At 35.2% G+C, this 19,597-nt stretch overlaps 1 protein-coding gene across 22 annotated transcripts in view; it reads right to left on the bottom strand.

Annotated features, from left to right (window-relative positions):
- CBLB (Cbl proto-oncogene B) overlaps nucleotides 1–19,597 on the bottom strand; it is a 217,072-nt gene that overhangs the window by 118,789 nt on the left and 78,686 nt on the right. For all 22 annotated transcript variants that reach the window (XM_057301850.2, XM_057301848.2, XM_057301845.2 and 19 more), the window contains one exon: nucleotides 2,489–2,635. In XM_057301850.2, coding sequence (XP_057157833.1) covers nucleotides 2,489–2,635 — 147 coding nt within the window. The remainder of the gene's footprint in view (nucleotides 1–2,488; nucleotides 2,636–19,597) is intronic.

Consider the following 19,597-nt stretch of genomic DNA (forward strand, 5'->3'; position numbering starts at 1 on the left):
GCAGTGCCTCTTGGCTGCTGGGCTTGGGCCCTGAGCAGAGAGGGTAGCACTACCATGTCTTCAAAAACAACAGTGCTATAGTTTGAATGCCCCTTCCAAAATTCATGTTAAACTTTAATTGCCATTGCGACTGTATTAAGAAGTAGGACCTTCAAGAGGTGGTTAGATCTTGAGGGCGCTGCCCTCATGAATGGATTAATGGTTCTGTTTTAGGAAAGAATGCTGTTTTCAAGTTTAAAGGCACTGGTTAGGCTAAATGAAAGGCATTCTTACATGGCCTCAATGAACAGTGAGATAAATGACAGGCATGCTCCCACAGGAGAACTAAGTTTTGGGAAAATACAAACAGTATTAGAGCATAATGGAAAAAAAAATTCAACCTTTCGAAAGGATACACATTATTCATGCATATGTCCATTCATTCAATAAAATATTATGGAACCACAAGGTAAAAACCTAGGAAGAATAAAAAATACTTTCTCCAATTATCTAATAAAGGAATAATTAATTTGTATGACTATGGTAATGCATATAAGTTCCAAAAGGAGCATGAAATTTGGCAGTCATCCACAAATTAAAAGTGTTAAAGAAAAATTAAGCAGCTTTCTCAATTCAGTAAAAACAGCAGACAAAAGTGAAAAGACTTGGGAGGTAGGGAAAGTATCTAATCACTATTTCAAGAATCCCTCATTTGATGTAGTAGTGATTTCACTCATGTAGCAGTTGAACAGAAATTTCAGCCCCTTGATGTCTGTGGTTATAAATAAAGGGAAATAAAGATGTCTCAAATGCATAATTTTCTGTGGCTTGAAGTACCAGCAAAGTAAACTCCTCTCTTAAAAAAAACCTGTGAGCAATCTTTCCATTTTTTATTGACCTTATGACAAGTAAACAATTTTATAACTCACCAGAATTTTCAGTTTTCAAAAAGAAATACCCATAATCAATTTGTCCTATATATTTTCTTAAAACTTTAAGAGAAAGTTTATTTTGAAGATTACCGACTGTTTGAACTAAGCTTACAATGTTAATACATGAACTGCAACTACAGGAAACAAACCCTCTCAGTTCCTACACCCTGAACCTGGCAAGATTGTTCTGCTTTCTACAATTAATAAATATTTAATTAGTATAGTCTTAGCTGTCTGTGTTATTCTAATTCAGATAAGGATAAACTTTTTTCTAAATTCTTCATTTCTGAATGAATATATGAACATTATAAATAACTAGATTGCTACAACACAGAATTTCCATGTTAATGGCAACAATGGCATTTTCTCCTTTAGTGCCTAAAAATAATTCAGAATACATTTTAGTACAATGTGGGAAATAGGCTTTAATATTTTGGATGCCAAAAAAATTGTGTGCTTAATGAAATGTACATTACTCTATGTAGGTATATTCCAATCTTGGTGGTGACTATAGTAAACTATAGTACTTTGTAAAGAAAAAACAAAAACAAAAACAAACAAAGGAAAACCAATATTGCAGTTCAACATATCAAAGTACTAAAAAAAAGTGTATATTAACAATTTTTATGTCTAATTTCATCAGTTAAAGGACAAATACAGACCTTTGAGACAACATTAAAACAATAATCTATGTAAGCAGTCACACTTCCTCCTTACTTACTTAGCCAGGGCTTTGCCTACATTCTAGGACATTCTGAGGATGCGTTCTCATTAAAGGTAATTCTTAAAAGGTTACTGGGGAAACCACTTGCCTCCTGATGCTCATTCTTGATCATTTTACTGAGACATTTATGAAAAAAGTTTTGCAACTTTTATATAAATTATGCTGACTTTAGATATTCAATTCCATTATCTACCAAGCTCACCAGAATCTGTGTCTCTGTAGGGCATACCTAGGAGAAAACATCTTTAACTACTTTGCAACAGACTACATCTTTGTGATAACATTATCCTCATATCTTGTTCACACATATATAATCTCTATGCAGTAAAACAAAGAAAGGCTGGCTCAGGGTGCCAGGGCCTTCTCTCACCTCGATTTCAGATCTTAACCAAGCTTAACATACCACCTCCTCCAGGAAGCAGTCCCTGATCACTGATCCCAAAGCAACTATTCCCTTCTAAATTGTCACAGCAATTTACTTATGCCATTTTTTAAAGTATCTATGCCCTTCTACCCTTTATTTTGTATATTAAGTACATATTAAATTATAAGAAGTTATCAGCTTCTCATGTATAAAGACTCTTACATACCTCTGCTTCTCAGAACAAACTCAATGAATGCTCATGAAATAAATAACATTGTATAATATTTACTTAGTGACTAAAAAACTATTGCATTATTGAGGCGTACCTTTGGTGACTATAAAAATTACCAATCAATCAAAATGCTTATCAAAAATAATAAAATACATTCACAAAACACTCAAGTAAAATATATACCATATCCAACTGGAGGGAGGATACAGTAACCCTTGAAAGATAGATCCACAGCTATAAAAATGATTTTTACTTACTTGTCTCCAAAAAACTTTCTCCAGAATTCAGCAGCATCTGCTTTTGTGATACGAAAGTTATCTCCCTGGAATTGACCATTGGGAAAGATTGCTTTGATTTCTGCCAGCATGTGACTGAAGATAAGGGACAGTTTTGTGAGATTTCGTCTGTAGGCACAAGGGAAAAAAATGAAGATAAGAAATAAACACCTATATGCATGCAAATTTTTATGGTAACATATATTAAGACAAACAATGTTATGTATGTATCAACGTATGTCTTGGTGGCTGATCACGAAAACCTCAACTTAATGCTGCCCTTAAAAAAAGTTTATGAAAACATTGTACATTTAAATTCCTAACAAAGCTGTCAACTTATTAGTTATCCACGTATTCATTTAACATAAACACAAATAAGATAAATTACATAATTTCACTGAGCTCACAGATTAATGGAAGAGATGGACACTTAAAAAATTAATAATCAAATATAAATGGTAAACATAAAAGAGAGAGTGACTATTTCTACCTGGGGGAGTAAGGAAAGATTTGCCATCAGAGGAGAATCTAGGATGAAAACTCATTGTTTGACAGATAAAAGACCTGGAGAGGAGAGAAAGGGGGGATGCAGAGGGAAGTAAAAGGTATTTCAGGCAGTAGAAACAGCATGTACAAAAGTACTAATACAAAAGTATAAAATGAAAATGTATTGGTATTATATCATTTTTGGCACAGTGAAAGCACAGCAGAGGGTAACAAGAGAAAATAACATGAGACAGAGTAAGAAACTTTAGTTGGGACATGACATAAAGAGGCATCTGAATCAATGTGCAGTTTTTGTTAAATATGCTTGCCACTCCTACCTAAATATCAGATTTTCTGAGGAAGGGTTCTAGATATATGCATATTTTAGAAGCCCCGTGGGCAATTCTAATGTGCTTTCCTCATTAAGAGGTACTGCTATAAGAAATGGAGAGTCAGGCTAGGCGTGGTGACTCACCCCTGTAATCCTACCACATTGGGAGGCTGAGGTGGCCAAATGGCTAGAGCCCAGAGTTTGAGACCAGCCTCGGCGACATGGCAGGACCTCATCTCTACAAAAAATTAGCAGGGCATGGGAGCGCATGCCTATAGCCCCAGTTATTAGGGAGGCTGATGTGATCTCTTGAGCCAGGAGGCAGAGGTTCAGTGAGACATGAACACGCCACTGCACTTCAGCATGGGTAACACAGTGAGACAATGTCTCAAAAACAAAAAATGAAAGAGAAAAGAAATAAATGGAGAGTCAAATGGATTAATGGATTCAGAATTCTGAAGACTTGATGAAGTCTGTTTTAGAAGGAAAAAATTGTAGTAATATGACTAAATGGTTTAGAATGGAGATACAGGCGTCAGCTCTATTCTAATTTCCATGTTAAGTTCTGGGGATTCTGACAAGATTTAAACCATGCTTCATACTACAAAACAGTACTATCAATCACCTATAATCCTTGCTAACATTTCTTAAATTTTCAATATTACGTTAATCGGCATAAAACTACTAGTGTTAGATAGTTAAGAAGCAATTAAAACACAAAATACTAAATAACTTCCCCAGTTTCAAACAAACTTTATTTCTTTATATTCCCTTTTGCTCAGAATGACCAGAAATCAATAGGTACATTCTGCATATGTTTTCATTTTGAAGCTTCAGCTATTATGCATGTGTATGTGCACCTGTATATATGAGAGAGAGAGAGAGTGTGTGTGCGTGTGTGTGTGTATGTGTGTGTGTGTTGGGATGTGAGTGGAGGCAAGTGTGTTAGGACTCAATAAAAATATAGAGGGAAATTAACACAGAGAAAGTCATCAAATTTGCAACATATAAAACCATACAATGTATCAACAGACCTTTGTCATTGAAAGTTGTGTTTCTTTGCTCCATATTTACTCATGTATCTGTGTTTAATAACTGTCAAATAATAATAATAACTTATGTTTGTTACCAAGGAGATCATTTAATATGCACCTGACAATAAAATCATTGGATGACACTCTTTCTAATTTACAAAGGAGATACATAACTTCCTGTATAAGATGAATATAGAAAAAAGATACGCATGATCAAAAGTGGGAAAAGTAGTAATAAGAAGAATGCAATAAGATATTCTATAAAATCAATAAATTCATCTTCCTTAAAAAAGTTTAAAAAAAAACAGTCACCTATTTCCATAACTTATCTACGGAAAGCTTTTTGATGAAAGGGGGGAGGGCATAACATAGGCCTTATTTTAATGCTTGACCTGTACCCATAAACAATCTGGAAAATTCATTATAATATACATAAATGTTACATCATTTTATTAGATTCAGCCACTTTTGCACAACTTATCCTAATCCAAGTGTAAAATTTCTCTTAATCAGTTGAATCTTTGATATCAATATGATTTTGTCATTTATGTTAACATATCCTCAATTTAGATGATGGTAGATATAAGATATTGTTTTAAAAAATAAAAAGTAAACTGTTTTACTATATCAAAGGAAAGACTTGTGGCTCGTACAAACTACAACCGACTTTAAAGATTTGAGTTTAAGAAAAGTATAAAGTCACCTTAGGAAATCTGCAATGAATTTATTTCTATAATTGGGCTAAAGATTTAATTTTTACCAAACTTCCAATTGATACATACAAAAGAAAAATCAAAATGGCTATAATTAGGGTAAACCAACTGTTCTTTATTTTCTGAATTGGCTGCACTCCATCCCCTTGATTCTTTGTCCTTTAATCATATCCAATTTATTTTTTTAATTTTTACTTGTTAGATCTAAAGTCTGAAACACAACGCCAGTGATTACCCACCCATTCTGGGTATCTGATCCACTGGCTATGCAGACACTAAACTTTAAAAGAAACATAGTAACATTTTTTATAGTCTAGAAGCTCTAATAATCACCAGTACCTATATCAATACTCACTGATTGACTATAAAATGTGTATATGCTTCTACTTTCTTGCTTCTGCAAATGGATCACCACAATTTTATTTGGCTTTTGCACAAAATAAGGCAATGAAAAAATAAATTTTGCCTTTAGTCTTGAAAGAAACTCAAGCTCATATTGTTAAAAATAGTTGAATATATATATGCATATATACATACACATTCCAGAATATGTATATTTACTTTATACTTATACACTCACACACACTCCATATATATGTAAATAATCATCTTAGAAATCCATTATTTAACATATTTATAGAGGTTGCAATCGACACCAAGGTATGAAAAGAACTGACAAACTCATTCTGTTGGAGCTTAAAAGGAAAAAAAAAAGAGAAAGAGAACTGAAAACTAATTCTGGTATCTAATTTCATTTAAATTTGTTATCATAGAAAATACGTTTTCTTTTTTATATGACGCTGTGACTTCTTTTTGTTTACAATGTTTTGCTATGTAGTATGTGCTTTCTTTATTCCCCATCCCACTATGCATCCTTTGATACCTATTTTTTTTTTTGAGATGGAGTTTTGCTCTTGTTGCCCAGAATGGAGTGCAATGGTGTGATCTCGGCTCACTGCAACTTCTGCCTCCCGGGTTCAAGCAATCCTCCTGTCTCAGCCTCCCAAGTAGCTGGGATTACAGGCATGCACCACCATGCCCGTCTAACTTTGGATTTTTAGTAGAGACGGGGTTTCACCATACTGGTCAGGCTGGTCTCAAACTCCTGACCTCAGGTGATCTACCCATCTCAACCTCCTAAAGTGCTGGGGTTACAGGCATGAGACACCGTGCCCAGCCTGATACCCATTTAAAAAAAAAACTTTCAATTTTGAAAATAAAACAATCCAAGAATACAGTCATCTCTAACCATCTAGACATAGGGAGAAGAAAAGAAACAATCACACATCTTTGTAGATGGAATTTTTTTCTATTACGTAATTTTTCTATACTTAGCCAATTTTCCCTAAGCCCATGGGATTTCCCATCATTGTAAGACCTAAAATGATGACTGCCTAATAAAGAATCTGATACTTATGAAGAATATATTTCTGCCACTAAAACCCAAACAATCCCCAAACAACTAACTAAATAAAAATCTGCCCAGAAAGAAAAGACTCAATAATCTTACAAATGTAATTTTAATTTTAATTTTAATTAATTTTACATGGAATTTTCGACATCAGTTCTTTCACTTATAAGAGAAGCTACTTATTTCCACATATATTCCATTAACCATCACATTTATTCATTTTCTTTGCATGGGATTTTGTTTGTAATAAATAATTTTACAATAAAAGTTTTTTTTTTTTTTTTTTTTTTTGAGATGGAGTCTCGCTCTGTCACCCAGGCTAGAGTGCAGTGGCGAGATCTCGGCTCACTGCCAGCTCCGCCTCCCAGGTTCATGCCATTCTCCTGCCTCAGCCTCCTGAGTAGCTGGGACTACAGGTGCCCGCCACCATGCCCGGCTAATTTTTTGTAGTTTTAGTAGAGACAGGGTTTCACCGTGTTAGCCAGGATGGTCTCAATCTCGAACTCATGATCTGCCCGCCTCGGCCTCCCAAAGTACTGGGATTATAAGGTGTGAGCCACCACGCCTGGCCAATAAAAGTATTTTAAAATACCAAATATTTTAAAATACCAAATAATCAAAAAGTAGTTGTCAACACTGGCCAAACTGCCAAAGATGTTAACATTAGAGGAGGCTTGAAGAAGAAAGAAGGAGGAAGGAATAAAAACCAAGGAGGGAGAAGAGCTACATTAAAAAGAGAGAGAGATGTGAAATGAATCCACAACGTCATCATCTAAGCAACAAGGTACCTCTTCATCCTGGATTCTGTCACCTATATCATATTTCTTTAAAATGGTATGAATCAATTTCTCCAAATGTCAAGTTACATTGCAGGGATTCAACTAGAATGTGGATTTGAACTAGAGTGAATTAGCATGCTGACTCTGTTGGAATGATGGAGCTTCGCCGTTTATAAACAAGTCTTAACAGTTTAAGGTTGCTACAGTCAACATCATAAGCACAAAGGAAGCATATAATGCTTGATGGAGGATGGCACAATGCTACCCTTAATGAATATCATATAGTATGAAACAAAAAAACATGAAGAGATCATCATAATACAATGTGGTAGGAGTAATCTGCTCTAATTATAGCCATCTTGACTTGATGAATTAAATTCATAAAAGAAATAGAAAATATATCAAGATTTGATTAGTGGCCTCCACTAAATGCAGGAGACTCACACAAAGAATGTAATCTAATTAGATTGCATGTAGTCCTTGAGTTTTTTCTATTCAAGAAACAGCTGTGTTATAAATCAAGGAGGAAATAAAAAGCTTTAAATGCTGAATTAGTAAAAACTTTAAATGACTATTTTCAGTGAGGTGCAAAGTCTGTGAGGATGTGCTGCTTTTGGTAGAAGAAATGGGAGGTGATACTTTTACCCAAAAACTATTAATAATTCAATTCTCACATTTAAAAGCTACAACATGCTCTTCTTAATTTTTACAAGGTGAAACAAACTCAATAGAAAAAGAAAGGCAAGACATAAAGAATATAAACAGTGGTGCTTAAAATGAAACTCACATCCAGCTAAAGAGCAATTTCCACTGTATTTCTGATGTACTGCCCTCCAAAATGGGTTCAGAGACTTACTTCACACTGTTTCTGACCTTAGGAATGTTGTGATTCCTAAGTGAGGAGACTAGGCTGATGTAAGCCTTGCCTTTCATTTCTCTCTCATGGGAATAGATACTACTATTGAGATGGGTCCTGACAGTCTTAAATAAAACTGGATCCTTACCCATTCCCCCTGCCCAAATGCTTTAAAGTTTTAAATGTGTCTAAGGAGAGTACACAACAGACATTAAAAGTTCAAATACCAATAAAGACTGAATCTACCCAAAGTCATAAGAGAAGTCAGCAGTGCGCCTACGAACAATCTAAACTGAAACACAGGCAGGACAATTTTTCAACTTGCTCCATTTTACTTCTTGGATACTAAACTGATCACTTTAAAAGAAATTTAGTAAACTAATTCCAAAAAACTACACTGAACTGGCAACTAAAGGAAGATCTTACATTTCCTTTGTTAAACACCTCATCCACCACTAGCACAGCTAGGGAGGTTACACCCAAAATTCTGACTGGGAGAGGTAACTTTGGGCATTCTTTGATCTCTCTGTAGTATTCTTTTCTTTTCTTTTCTTTTTTTTTTTTTTTGATACAGAGTCTCACTCTATTGCCCAGGCTGGAATGCAGTGGCCCTATCTAGGCTAACAGCAACCTCCACCTCATGGGTTCAAGCAATTCTCGTGTCTCAGCCTCCAGAGGGTGTATGCCACCACACCTGGCTAATTTTTGTACTTCAGTAGAGAAGGGGTTTCTCCATGTTGGCCAGGCTGGTTTGGAACTCCTGACCTCAAGTGATCTGCCCACCTCGGCCTCCCAAAGTGCTGGGATTACAGGCGTGAGCCAACTGAGCCCGGCCTGTGGTATTCTTTTCAACATGTTATCTACGAAGTTTTATTAACAGCAAGAAGCTATCCCTCAAAATAAGGATGCTCTTCATAGGACAAATATATTTGCTTTCTAAAATAAATATATTTAAATGGACAACTTACAAATGCCTTACTTAAAACATGAAATAACATGCCAGCCTATGATGCTCAATGTAATATCCTTTGAGAAGCTTCCACAAGATATGCAAAATATATTCTGATTAATTTTTCTAGTATCTTACATATTGACGAGTTTGGTCCTTAAGTTTGTTAGTACTGGCTTAATATCCTTAGCCTGTTTAAAGATAAAGAAAAGGTTACTTAACCTCTCTGTTTCCTCATTTCTAAAAATTTTGAATAAAAATACATAAGACATGTAGGTAAGACCCTGATGCATCTAATTTTTTGAAAACCTTCAATAAGTAAGTTATTTATCATTAATTCTACTTACCACTTGTTTAAAATTATAAATATTTATCACGGTAGCATTTCTTCTTTTTCCATATAACTATCATCCAATAAACTGATGGCTCTCTTACTAAGGTAAGAGAATCATATTCTCACATTATTAAGATCATCAATTATCATGATGGCCTTGTACAATTCAGAAACAGCGAACAATGGGCAAGTATTTGATACAGTCATTTAGTCATTTATTCTTCAAATCTCTGAGTGCCTATTATACGCCAGGCTTAGTCTAGGCACTGATATTACAAAGATGAAGATGACAGAATCCTATACCCAATGAATTTAAGGGATTTAGAGAGCTCCAAAGATAAAGAACAATGCAGTGGGAATAAAGCTGAGATGGAACCAGAAAAAGAGGGCAATCACAAGAGAGAGAGTGTGTTTAAAATTTGCAGGGTGATGCAGTTCTGGCCAAAATGCAGCTAGTCCTGCAACTGGTAGCTACAGCAGAGTGAAAGTGAATTAGGCCAGGAATTGGACAGTTTGAGGGTTGAATGGGGTCATTCACATGGATTTTGAAACCTCCTGGAATTGTAACAGCAGTATGCATGAAGAGAAGGACTACAATAAACCTTATCTCAATATATTCAATAAAGCTTCCCAAATGATTTTTTTAATGTCAGTTATTTTAACTTTGCATCAATGCTAAAGCAGGATTAACATCTCTTTGATGATTTCAACAAATGGTTTTAATCTGGAAAATCTATTATGAAAACCTACTACAGTATAATATGACCACTCATACTTTCATTTGGTTTAAAAGCTTAACAATATATATTTCAATAAAGAAAACTCTTTATCTTTAGTATTGAACTTCTTTTGAAGAAACCTAATATGTAACAAGTATCCTTTTGTAAAATAAACCTTTAAAATGTAGACCACTCCATTGAGACAAAAAAGAAAAAATAATCCATTCTTTCATTCCTTTAAGATAAAACACAATGAAAGTTCTGTAAACACAATGGAAAATCATGATTGCTATGAGATTCATACAGAAGTAACCAGAACATAGCAGAACTTTTTCTTTGATTATTCTTCAAAAGAAAAAGAAACATTAGAAATGTTGGAAATTCAAACTATACTTTTATGACCTAGAGTTATGTGATAAAAGACCAGTTTCATCAACAAGAAAAATAAACTTGACATTGAAACAACAGTGGTAACAAATTTTTTAAACAAATCTACATTAAGTTTCTTATTATTTGCTATTCCCAGTAGTCTATCATAAAACAGTGAAGTGGCAATCTGAATGGAGTCAATTAATCCATATTTATTGCTTCTGATCCTCCACCTTAATTTTAAACACATGGCTCAAAAAGACATAATTGATCAGTTTTTTTTCCAAGTTCTACCCCAAACCCAGCAGGAAAATCCTATTTCTACTTGTTACACCATTTTTATCACTTTTGACAAATCAAGGATGGCTTTTGTCTTGTTTTTACTCAATAGAATATAGTTAGAAACTCCTCAAGTATTTCTAGTGTCCTTTCCACCATTTCTCACACTACTTCTGTTTTCTCCCCAAGCTATCCAAATGGTCTGCTTTCCTTGAGTTAAGCCATTCCTTCACCCTACTCTGATACAATGTTCCTATGTCTCAGCCTGTTGAATTCTCAAATGCACCAGCTTTATGTCAAAATACTTACATGGAATCTTTTCCCTACCCCTTCCCATATGTGACATGCCACAACACTTTATCCGCCAGGGCACAAAGGTTTCCTTGAAGGGCACCATGGTTATTTTACATAGATATTGTGTTTCAGCTCTATCAGCGCACATCTTTGTTAGAGAAGAAAAAGTCTTATACCTGTAACAACTTCTTAAAATAGATATCAAATAAAAGTTTGTTAATTTCAAAGATTATAAAAAATATTTTTAAACTATAAGGAATAATTTGCTGACCCCAAAACTGTGCTAATGAACAGACAGATAGGAATAGCCTATAAAATTAGTTTACAGAAAATAATTTTTAACCAAAACCCACTTTAACAGAGAATTACAACTCTGAAGTTTGACTTTAAATTAGAAAAATATCTTTACTCTGTGAGTTCTGAGACCTTTTATTTTCTCTCATTTTTTTTCTTTCTTCATGAATGGTAAAACAGAATACCAACAAGACAAAGGAAATTAATGCTATATCCCTCATGTGCAGTTTCCAGAAACTCAAGTAAATGTAACATATTTGTCATACTTTCTGAGGAAGCATAACATAGTTTCCCATCACACTAATTGTTCCCTGACAGTTCCTTCCTTCTTCTGGCTCTGGAAATTTTCCTTATTGATACCTGTGTCTCATTTCAATACTGTTCTTTTGGAATAGGACAAGTACAATACAAATGAACCAAAGGAGGAAAAAAGTCATCTCTCTGGTGCTTATGTCGTGCAATACTAACAGAGAAAACTAAAATCATGAGATTTTTTCTACCTCTTCCCCAGGATTAAAATTATCTTTATTCAGTATGTGCAAATATAAAGATAAAAACAAACACAAGTTTGCCAAGCAATTCCCACTCATTTTAGCCATGATCTGATATAGATACCTCATAGAAAACTGGGAACCAGTGGTAGTGCAAGTGCATATCAAGTGCCCCAGATATGCCTTCTCCGTTTGAAAGCCAACACAGACTGGTTGCCAGTGGGGCCCTTTGAAGGATGGGAGACATTGCAGTGAGTCTGGAAATCTATTCTCACACATAACACTGTGTGAGAGGATCGGGGGGGAAAGTGGGTAAAATGAAAGTGTAGAGTGAAAAAGGCAGGGTAATCGATACTATGGTCAGTACAATCTTAGTTCTATTAAAAGGCTATAAATACCACATTATAGATGATGTGTTGTAAATAGGAAAACAAATACAGGATATACACAAAAAGGCATTATCAATAGTAACCTCTGGTTAGTAGAATTACTATAGTTTTTCTTTCTTTTATTCTTTAAATTGCCCTATTTTCAGTAAGAAACAAAAATGTCATTAAAAAGCCATTATATTGATGTTCTCTGATAAACCTGAGATGTGCCTACTGGAGACAGAATAGATTTCCAGACTCACTGCAATGTCTCCCGTACTCCGAAAGGCTCCACTGGCAACCACGCTGCTTCGGCTTTCAAACAGAGAAGGCATCTCTGGGGCACTCAAGCCAAACCACTTGCATGACCATTGATTACCAATCTTCTAAAAAGTGTTAGTCCTTCCCCCATAGTACATTCACAAATGGCACACCAGTATTTTTTCCATATCCTTCCCCAAAAGAAAAACCTCTTAGTTCTAATTTCATATCTTTAAAATAAAAACCAGACAACAGAAAGCTCAAACACTTAAATCCACAGTCTAAAATTGCTTTAAACAGAAGGAGGGGTCTGGATCCTTAAATCTAGTTCATGATTTATCTCCTTCCTTTATAATAGTCTCCTAAAAAATGCAACTAAAACTAAATTATTATTAGGAGCAAGAAACCTCAGAATAGTTATATAGATAAATTAGCACATCACATGTGTTCTTTGTCATATAACATCATGAAAGAAATGGTATAGTTTAACCCAACCAGATGATTCAATTAACTCCATTTTACTTCCATTTATTAGATATATGATATGTCTTAATATGCATGATAACAGTTCAAGAGAACACTAATTTAGATGTCAATGGTCTCACAGAAAAATCCTGTCTTTTTAAAGCATTGAGACTATGCCAGGTAGTTTTTTTCTTTCAAAATGAAAAATAAAAAGTAATCACAGAAAAACATGGCTGTAATAACCTACTAGTTCTCAGCAGTACAATTTCCCTGAACCACTATAGAAGTCTTAAACTTTCTGAACACAATGACAACTAAGCATTTTTTAAAGGTCTAAGACTTTCACAAATGCAAAAGTTAAGCTGGATTTAACTTATTCTACAGCTGAGTGGTGGTGACAGGACCTTCTTGGATACTTGGTTTACATTTCTAATAACAAGGCTAATTAAGGAAATACTGGGATACAGTGGAAGAAAACACAGTGCTGACAGACCAGGTTTCTAGACACAACTCTGCCCTTCACACTATTCCATGATATGAACAAGAGTGAAAGCTTCTCTTTATCTAAACCTTCTTCTATAAAACCAGGGGGTTGTGGTACATACGTTCTATGGCCCCATAACATTCTATGGGGCTATCTACCACTTTTATTCTGATCAGCAGGAGACTAGATAACTCTGGCGCTAAAATGTCTATATGCTTTAAGCAAAAACTGTGAATCCATTTCACAACATACAGCTAACATGAAAGTACAATAGGCTATATGATATTTTCAACTTACAGACTTTCCTCAGTATGCCTCAGTCTTAGACTGAAGAAATCCTGAAGGCAGTATGCCAAGAATCTAACATAGAAAACTCAAATTACCATAAGCATAAAAACTTTCAATTAGTATATTTGAAAGCCTTGACTTTTATTTTGTTCTTTACCATCACAGGCATTACTGACATTTCTTTTTTTCTTTTTTTAACAATGAAAACTCCATGAATAACATGGCCCTCAAAACAAAGAAAACCACAAAGCAGCAGGAATAATTTTTAAAAAGGCAATTTAAAATCTGTGTGTCATGTTAATGAATAGTAAACACTAGAATACTGAAACCATATGAAAAATATAAATTGTAGTAGAATGGAATATGCCCACTGGGAAACTTATGGTTTAAGAAGCTGACTTATTTATTTGCTCTTGGTGAGGCAATGTGGTAATATTTGTAGTAGACGCAGGATAACATCAGATGTAAAAATTTTACCTTTCATATCACCCAACAACTCAGAAATTTCCAAATTTGGAGAGACTGCTACTTTTACCACATGATGGCTCCTCAATAATGTGATCCAAATATCTTTATAATCTCACTGACTGCAAAGACAATTATCCCGCCACATAAATAAAACTTCCTCAGATATTGGCTTTGGAGCAGAAGGACAAATTTATCTGCCTATACCACTGAAGGTAATATATTACAACGGTGAAAAGCTCCAGCTCTAAAGTAAAAAAAAAAGCAGGAGTGTCCAATCTTTTGGTTTCCTTGGGCCACACATAAAATACACTAACACTAACAATAGCTGATGAGCTTAAAAAAAGAAGTCACAAAAAAAATCTCATAATGTTTTAAGAAAGTTTACGAATTTGTGTTGAGCTACATTCAAAGCTGTACTGGGCCAGGTCATGGGTTGGACAAGCTTGCTCTAAAGCTTAAGGTACTTAGTAACTAGATGACCTTGGACACTGACTTAACCTCTTCAAGTCTCAGTCTTCTGATCTCTAAAACATACATTGTAAAAGTACTTAGCTAATTTTGTAAAGGATTGAGTACTTAGCTCAATCTGTAAAAAATTAAAAATGGCCACAAAATCTTTGGCACTCTTCCCAACACAGGGGAGTCTATTTCCCTCCCCTTTTACTGAAGTAGCCTGTGACTTGCTTTACTCAATAGAATGTGGTAGAAATGACGCTACATAAATTTTTGAGGCTAGGCATTACAAATTTGGCAGTTTCTGCCTCTGCCTCTTTAAAAATGCTCTTGCGTTTAGCTGCCATGTTCTGAGGAAGTCCAAGAAATCACGTAGAAAGACCCAAGCATGTTCCCAGCTGCCAAGTACCAAATGCTAGGCATGACAGTAAAGCCACTGGACCTTCCAGCTGAACTAGCATCCCAACCAACATTATATGAAGCAGAAAAAACATTCGGTAAACCCACAAAACCATGACAAATAATAATTGCTGTTAAATCAAGCCACGAAATTTTGGGGTGGTTTGCTATACGGCAATAAACAATTAGCTTAGAAAACTGATAAAGAGTATGCATTCAATAATGTTAATTGTTATTAGCACTATTAGAGCTACCAATCTACTACTATTATCACGATACTCAATTCTAGCACTTGAAAGGAACTTGAAAGGATAGGGCTCTTTTCTCTCTGAGAATAGAAATGAGTGATGAAGCTGGGTAGAAAGTATCAAACATCTTATTTAAGAATTTTATTCTTGTTAAACAAAGTAGTTTTTACATTAGAAATTATAAATTTTACATGTTCTGTATTTTCTCTGATAAAAAAACCAACCAGGGAACGTTTTTAGAAGAAATTTGTACTATCCTATTTGGAAAGCAGCATACCCAGATTTGAATCAGAAGGAATTTACTGCAATTAATTCCCAAAACGTATTTACTTAGATAACCACACAATGAACTGAACTGTGAAAATACCATTAAGCTAATCCACTGATTTCTACTGACAATAGACTTAATTTCTACAAGTTATAAGTTCTCAAAGGTAGAAAAACCCCTGACATGGTATGTGGTAAAATGTAAGCAAAGACATAGAATGTTTACAGACCTAACAGCAGTGTCTTTTAATTACGCTGCCATTTAAATTATGTGTTTTCTGAAGACAATTTAACATAACTAGATTTGACATATGTCTAGATAAGAAATCATCCTGGATATTGGCTTGTCTAGTTCTATTCAATGGGGTCTCTGTTTAAAAGTCAAGCACTATTAATAATCCTACTTATCAACACTAAAGATACATACTGATTTTTTTAGCGTAATTCTTTTGGCATCCAGCTGTACCTGACCTTTCATTACAATACTTTTAAGAAGACATTTAAAAATATTGCTTAACAGATCACTGTACCTGTCTACCTGTGTAAATGTTATTAGTGAAATGGTTATTCAATAGATGCACTGCTATACCCAAGACTTGCAGGACTTAATCTATATGGTAAGCACCAGAATCAACCGTTATTCCTCTCTGAAGATACTGATTATTTTGTCATAATAAAAATAAGAAAATAATTTTAAAAACAAATTTTAATATTTCTGTTAAACATCAAAATGATAGGAAGATTGTATACTTTTTTAAAATGATTTCTTGCTTAATTATTTCTTAAGGAATTAAATATTAAAATAGAGGAAAAAGTGCTACAAATAATCCACAAAGATCAGGCTGCAAAGCAGCACTAGAAAATCTTTACATTTTCTTACACATCTTACTCATGTCACAGCTTGCTGCTTCTTTGTCTACAAGTATAGCTTACTTAAACAACTATCAGTTTTCCCTGTTTTCAGATTGAGTTTATATGCATGAAAATTATAATCAACATATATGGAGTTCCATCGACTTTAATAAAGTTTATTCACTCAATGAACCTTTTTTGAGGACCTGCTAAAATCTGCCACTACATTAGGTAATGGAAATATAAGATAAAGACCAGTTCAGTCCTTGCTTTCTGGGAGTCGACAGTCTAGTGGTTACTTAGATATAAAAACACACAATTACATACACTCTAACTGTACAACTAAGGTCATTCAAGGTGCTTCCAAAACACAGGAACTAAAGAGAGGTGTTCAACTCTGTTAAGAGGAGCAGAGCAAATGCAGAAGAATGTGCCAGGCAACAAGCCTGGCAGATGAAGGCATACAGATGTAGACCAGTATGGCAATATGACAGACTACAGGGATAGAAGTGATGTGTACTCAGGAAAGAGGCTGATAGGGGAGCAAGAACACATCATAGATAGGACCCTGCCTCCCCATCCAGGCTGCCCACTGCACCAGCACAGGAGCCCTTCTATCCATGCTGCTCAGGAATTCAGAGGTCTGCATGTGCAACCATGCTTCCACCAGGGAGAACTGCATGAGTGGGGAGTTCAAAACAGAAAACCACTTTCAATAATACGTTATCACCAGGCATAATTTAATCATTAGGAATTCTTAGATTTTTACCCGAATTTAAAAGATCTGTTGTAGATTTCTCTGTTGTAAGATAACAAATGAGCTAGGAGCGTTTCTTCCCTGTATCCTTATGAAATATAATCTAGATTTAACAAATTGAGAAAACAAGCAATAGAAAACAATAGTGCACAGAGAAGAATGCACCAGAAGCCTATGTCTTAGAAGCAGATGTTCTACTTTGGCAGAGTCTCAGCCCCTGGTGTATTAACCGTTTGAAACACATTCAGAAATCACACTGTTGATGTACTTCTGAAAAGATGTGTTTCTCTTTCAAAATACCACAGTTAATTCCCTCACTTCCAGAAATGATTCATCTGATAAATATTTAGTGTAGTAAAGAAATATATCCTTTATTCATGATCTAAAATAGAATACTGAGCTGAATATGGCAAACTCAAAACACATATTATCAATAACCAATCAAATACCATGCCACCCACTGACGTTCTCTTAGGTAATTCTCTTGATAAAGAGACTCCTAGCAGCTCTCAAGAATAAATCCCACTTGATTCTATGGACTACACTGAAATCCGTTCTTTTAAAATGGACTGAAGTTAAGCATTACATTTTTCCATTAAGTTTTATGGAGCAAGATAAATTTCCTGTGTCAAAATTTGTCACAAAAATCTGTTTTCCAGACATCTGGTGTCACATATACATGAATACAGTACCACATGGGGATATCTGTAAATAGCAATGGGTGGCCTAGCATTTGGTTTCTGATCAGCATTTATTTCCATTATGTTAGTTGGTGAGTTTAATTTGGATTTTATTAATATCTATTTTTATCACGTTCATTCCATAATATTTTACATATGCCACAAGGAATAATACAATATCTTGTTTACAGCATTTTCATATTTAAGTGTAAAGAAGGAAAAACTACACGGAGTGGTGAATCTTAATTTGAATTTTATTTAAATAAGTGTCTAATAATGGCACTCAAAATTTGGTCCTTAGACCATCAGCATAGCAATTACCTCAGAGCTTGTTAAAAATGCAGAATCTCAGGTCCCACCCCAGAATTGCTGACTCAGAATATACACTTTAATAAGATCCCCAGGTGATTCTTATGCAAGTTTAATGTCTGAAAGCACTGGTTTAGCAGGAACCTCAAAAGATCCTTTATTTTTCATTGCTCTGCCTCTAGGTAAAACTACATCTAAAGCATCTTCAAGATCTCAGTACTTACTTAAAGATTTGTGAAAGCAATTCCTCTCTGTTGTCCCAAACCACATATCTATCAGTCAGTCCCTCCCAAGCGGGGAGGCTGCTAACGTCACTACTGGACTGGAGCATCATTGTTTTAGAGTGAGTTAGCTTCTCTCTCAGGTCAGACCTCAAGGGCAACTACTTATAGGACTTTCATTTGTCATCCCTCTTGCTCAATAACCCTGAAGTACTCATCCCCTAGTCTCTGACAGCCCAGTCCTGGGACAGCGTGTACTTTTCACATTTGTAAATATCAACATCAGACTGATAATTCCCTCATCACCACACCCCAGTCCACCCCCACATTTCTATCCTGGGAGAAAAATTAAATTCTTCCGATGGGTCAACAGACTGCCAAAGGTCAGAAAGAGGGCTGCTCTTTCCTTGCTTCCTCCCACTACAAGAAATGCAAGAGGACCAGGCACATCACAAGTTCAGTCAAAGTGTGACTCACCTCTGCCTAATTTGATAAAGGAGCAAATTAGTTCCTCCCTCAATAATCTCCATCAATCACCATTAACCTCTGAGATTCCTAAATGCAAACAATCCATCTGCCGTGTCTAGTTCTATCCTTAAGGTCAGGAAAGGAGGAAAAAAATATAAAAAGGTAAGACCAACCAGTAAAGAAATAAAAAAGTATTTTCTCCAAATGCACCACTAAGATGCTTTATCCTCTGGAACTGATTTTTCCTCCTCTTATGTATCTCCTTGTAACTTAATAATTAAAGAGTAATCAGGGCCTCCCCTGATTGCTTCCACCAGCATAAATATCCTTGGAAAATGTCAGTCGAGCACTGTTAACTTATTTTGTCCTGAGAACCTCTAATCAAAAGAGAAAGATCTTGACACAGTCTGTGGTGGGATGTTGAATGCAACATCACAGAACAAGGCCAGAGAGTGATTTGAAAGGAGCAGCTGCAGAATCCTACAGGAAATGCCGCTACATTCTGGTACCTGAGAGAAGGAAAGTGAAAGGCAGAACTCTTGGTGGAGCACACAAGCATGCCCAGCACTCTCTGGGAAGCTGGCCCTGGAGTAATAAGCCAAGGGTAAAATGAACTAAGGGGCTCTGAAAAGCTGGGATGCAGGAAGCAAGTCTTTTCATAAGGAACTGATGGAGGAAGGTGTTCCTTCCATAAACCTCTGGTTTCCAGATGTTTAAGAGATGCTAAAATGTTTAACAAAAAAAAAAAAAAAAAAGGAAGGGGG

The sequence above is a fragment of the Pan paniscus genome, chromosome 2 (genome assembly GCF_029289425.2).
Source record: "Pan paniscus chromosome 2, NHGRI_mPanPan1-v2.0_pri, whole genome shotgun sequence".
NCBI classification, from domain to species: Eukaryota; Metazoa; Chordata; class Mammalia; order Primates; family Hominidae; genus Pan; species Pan paniscus.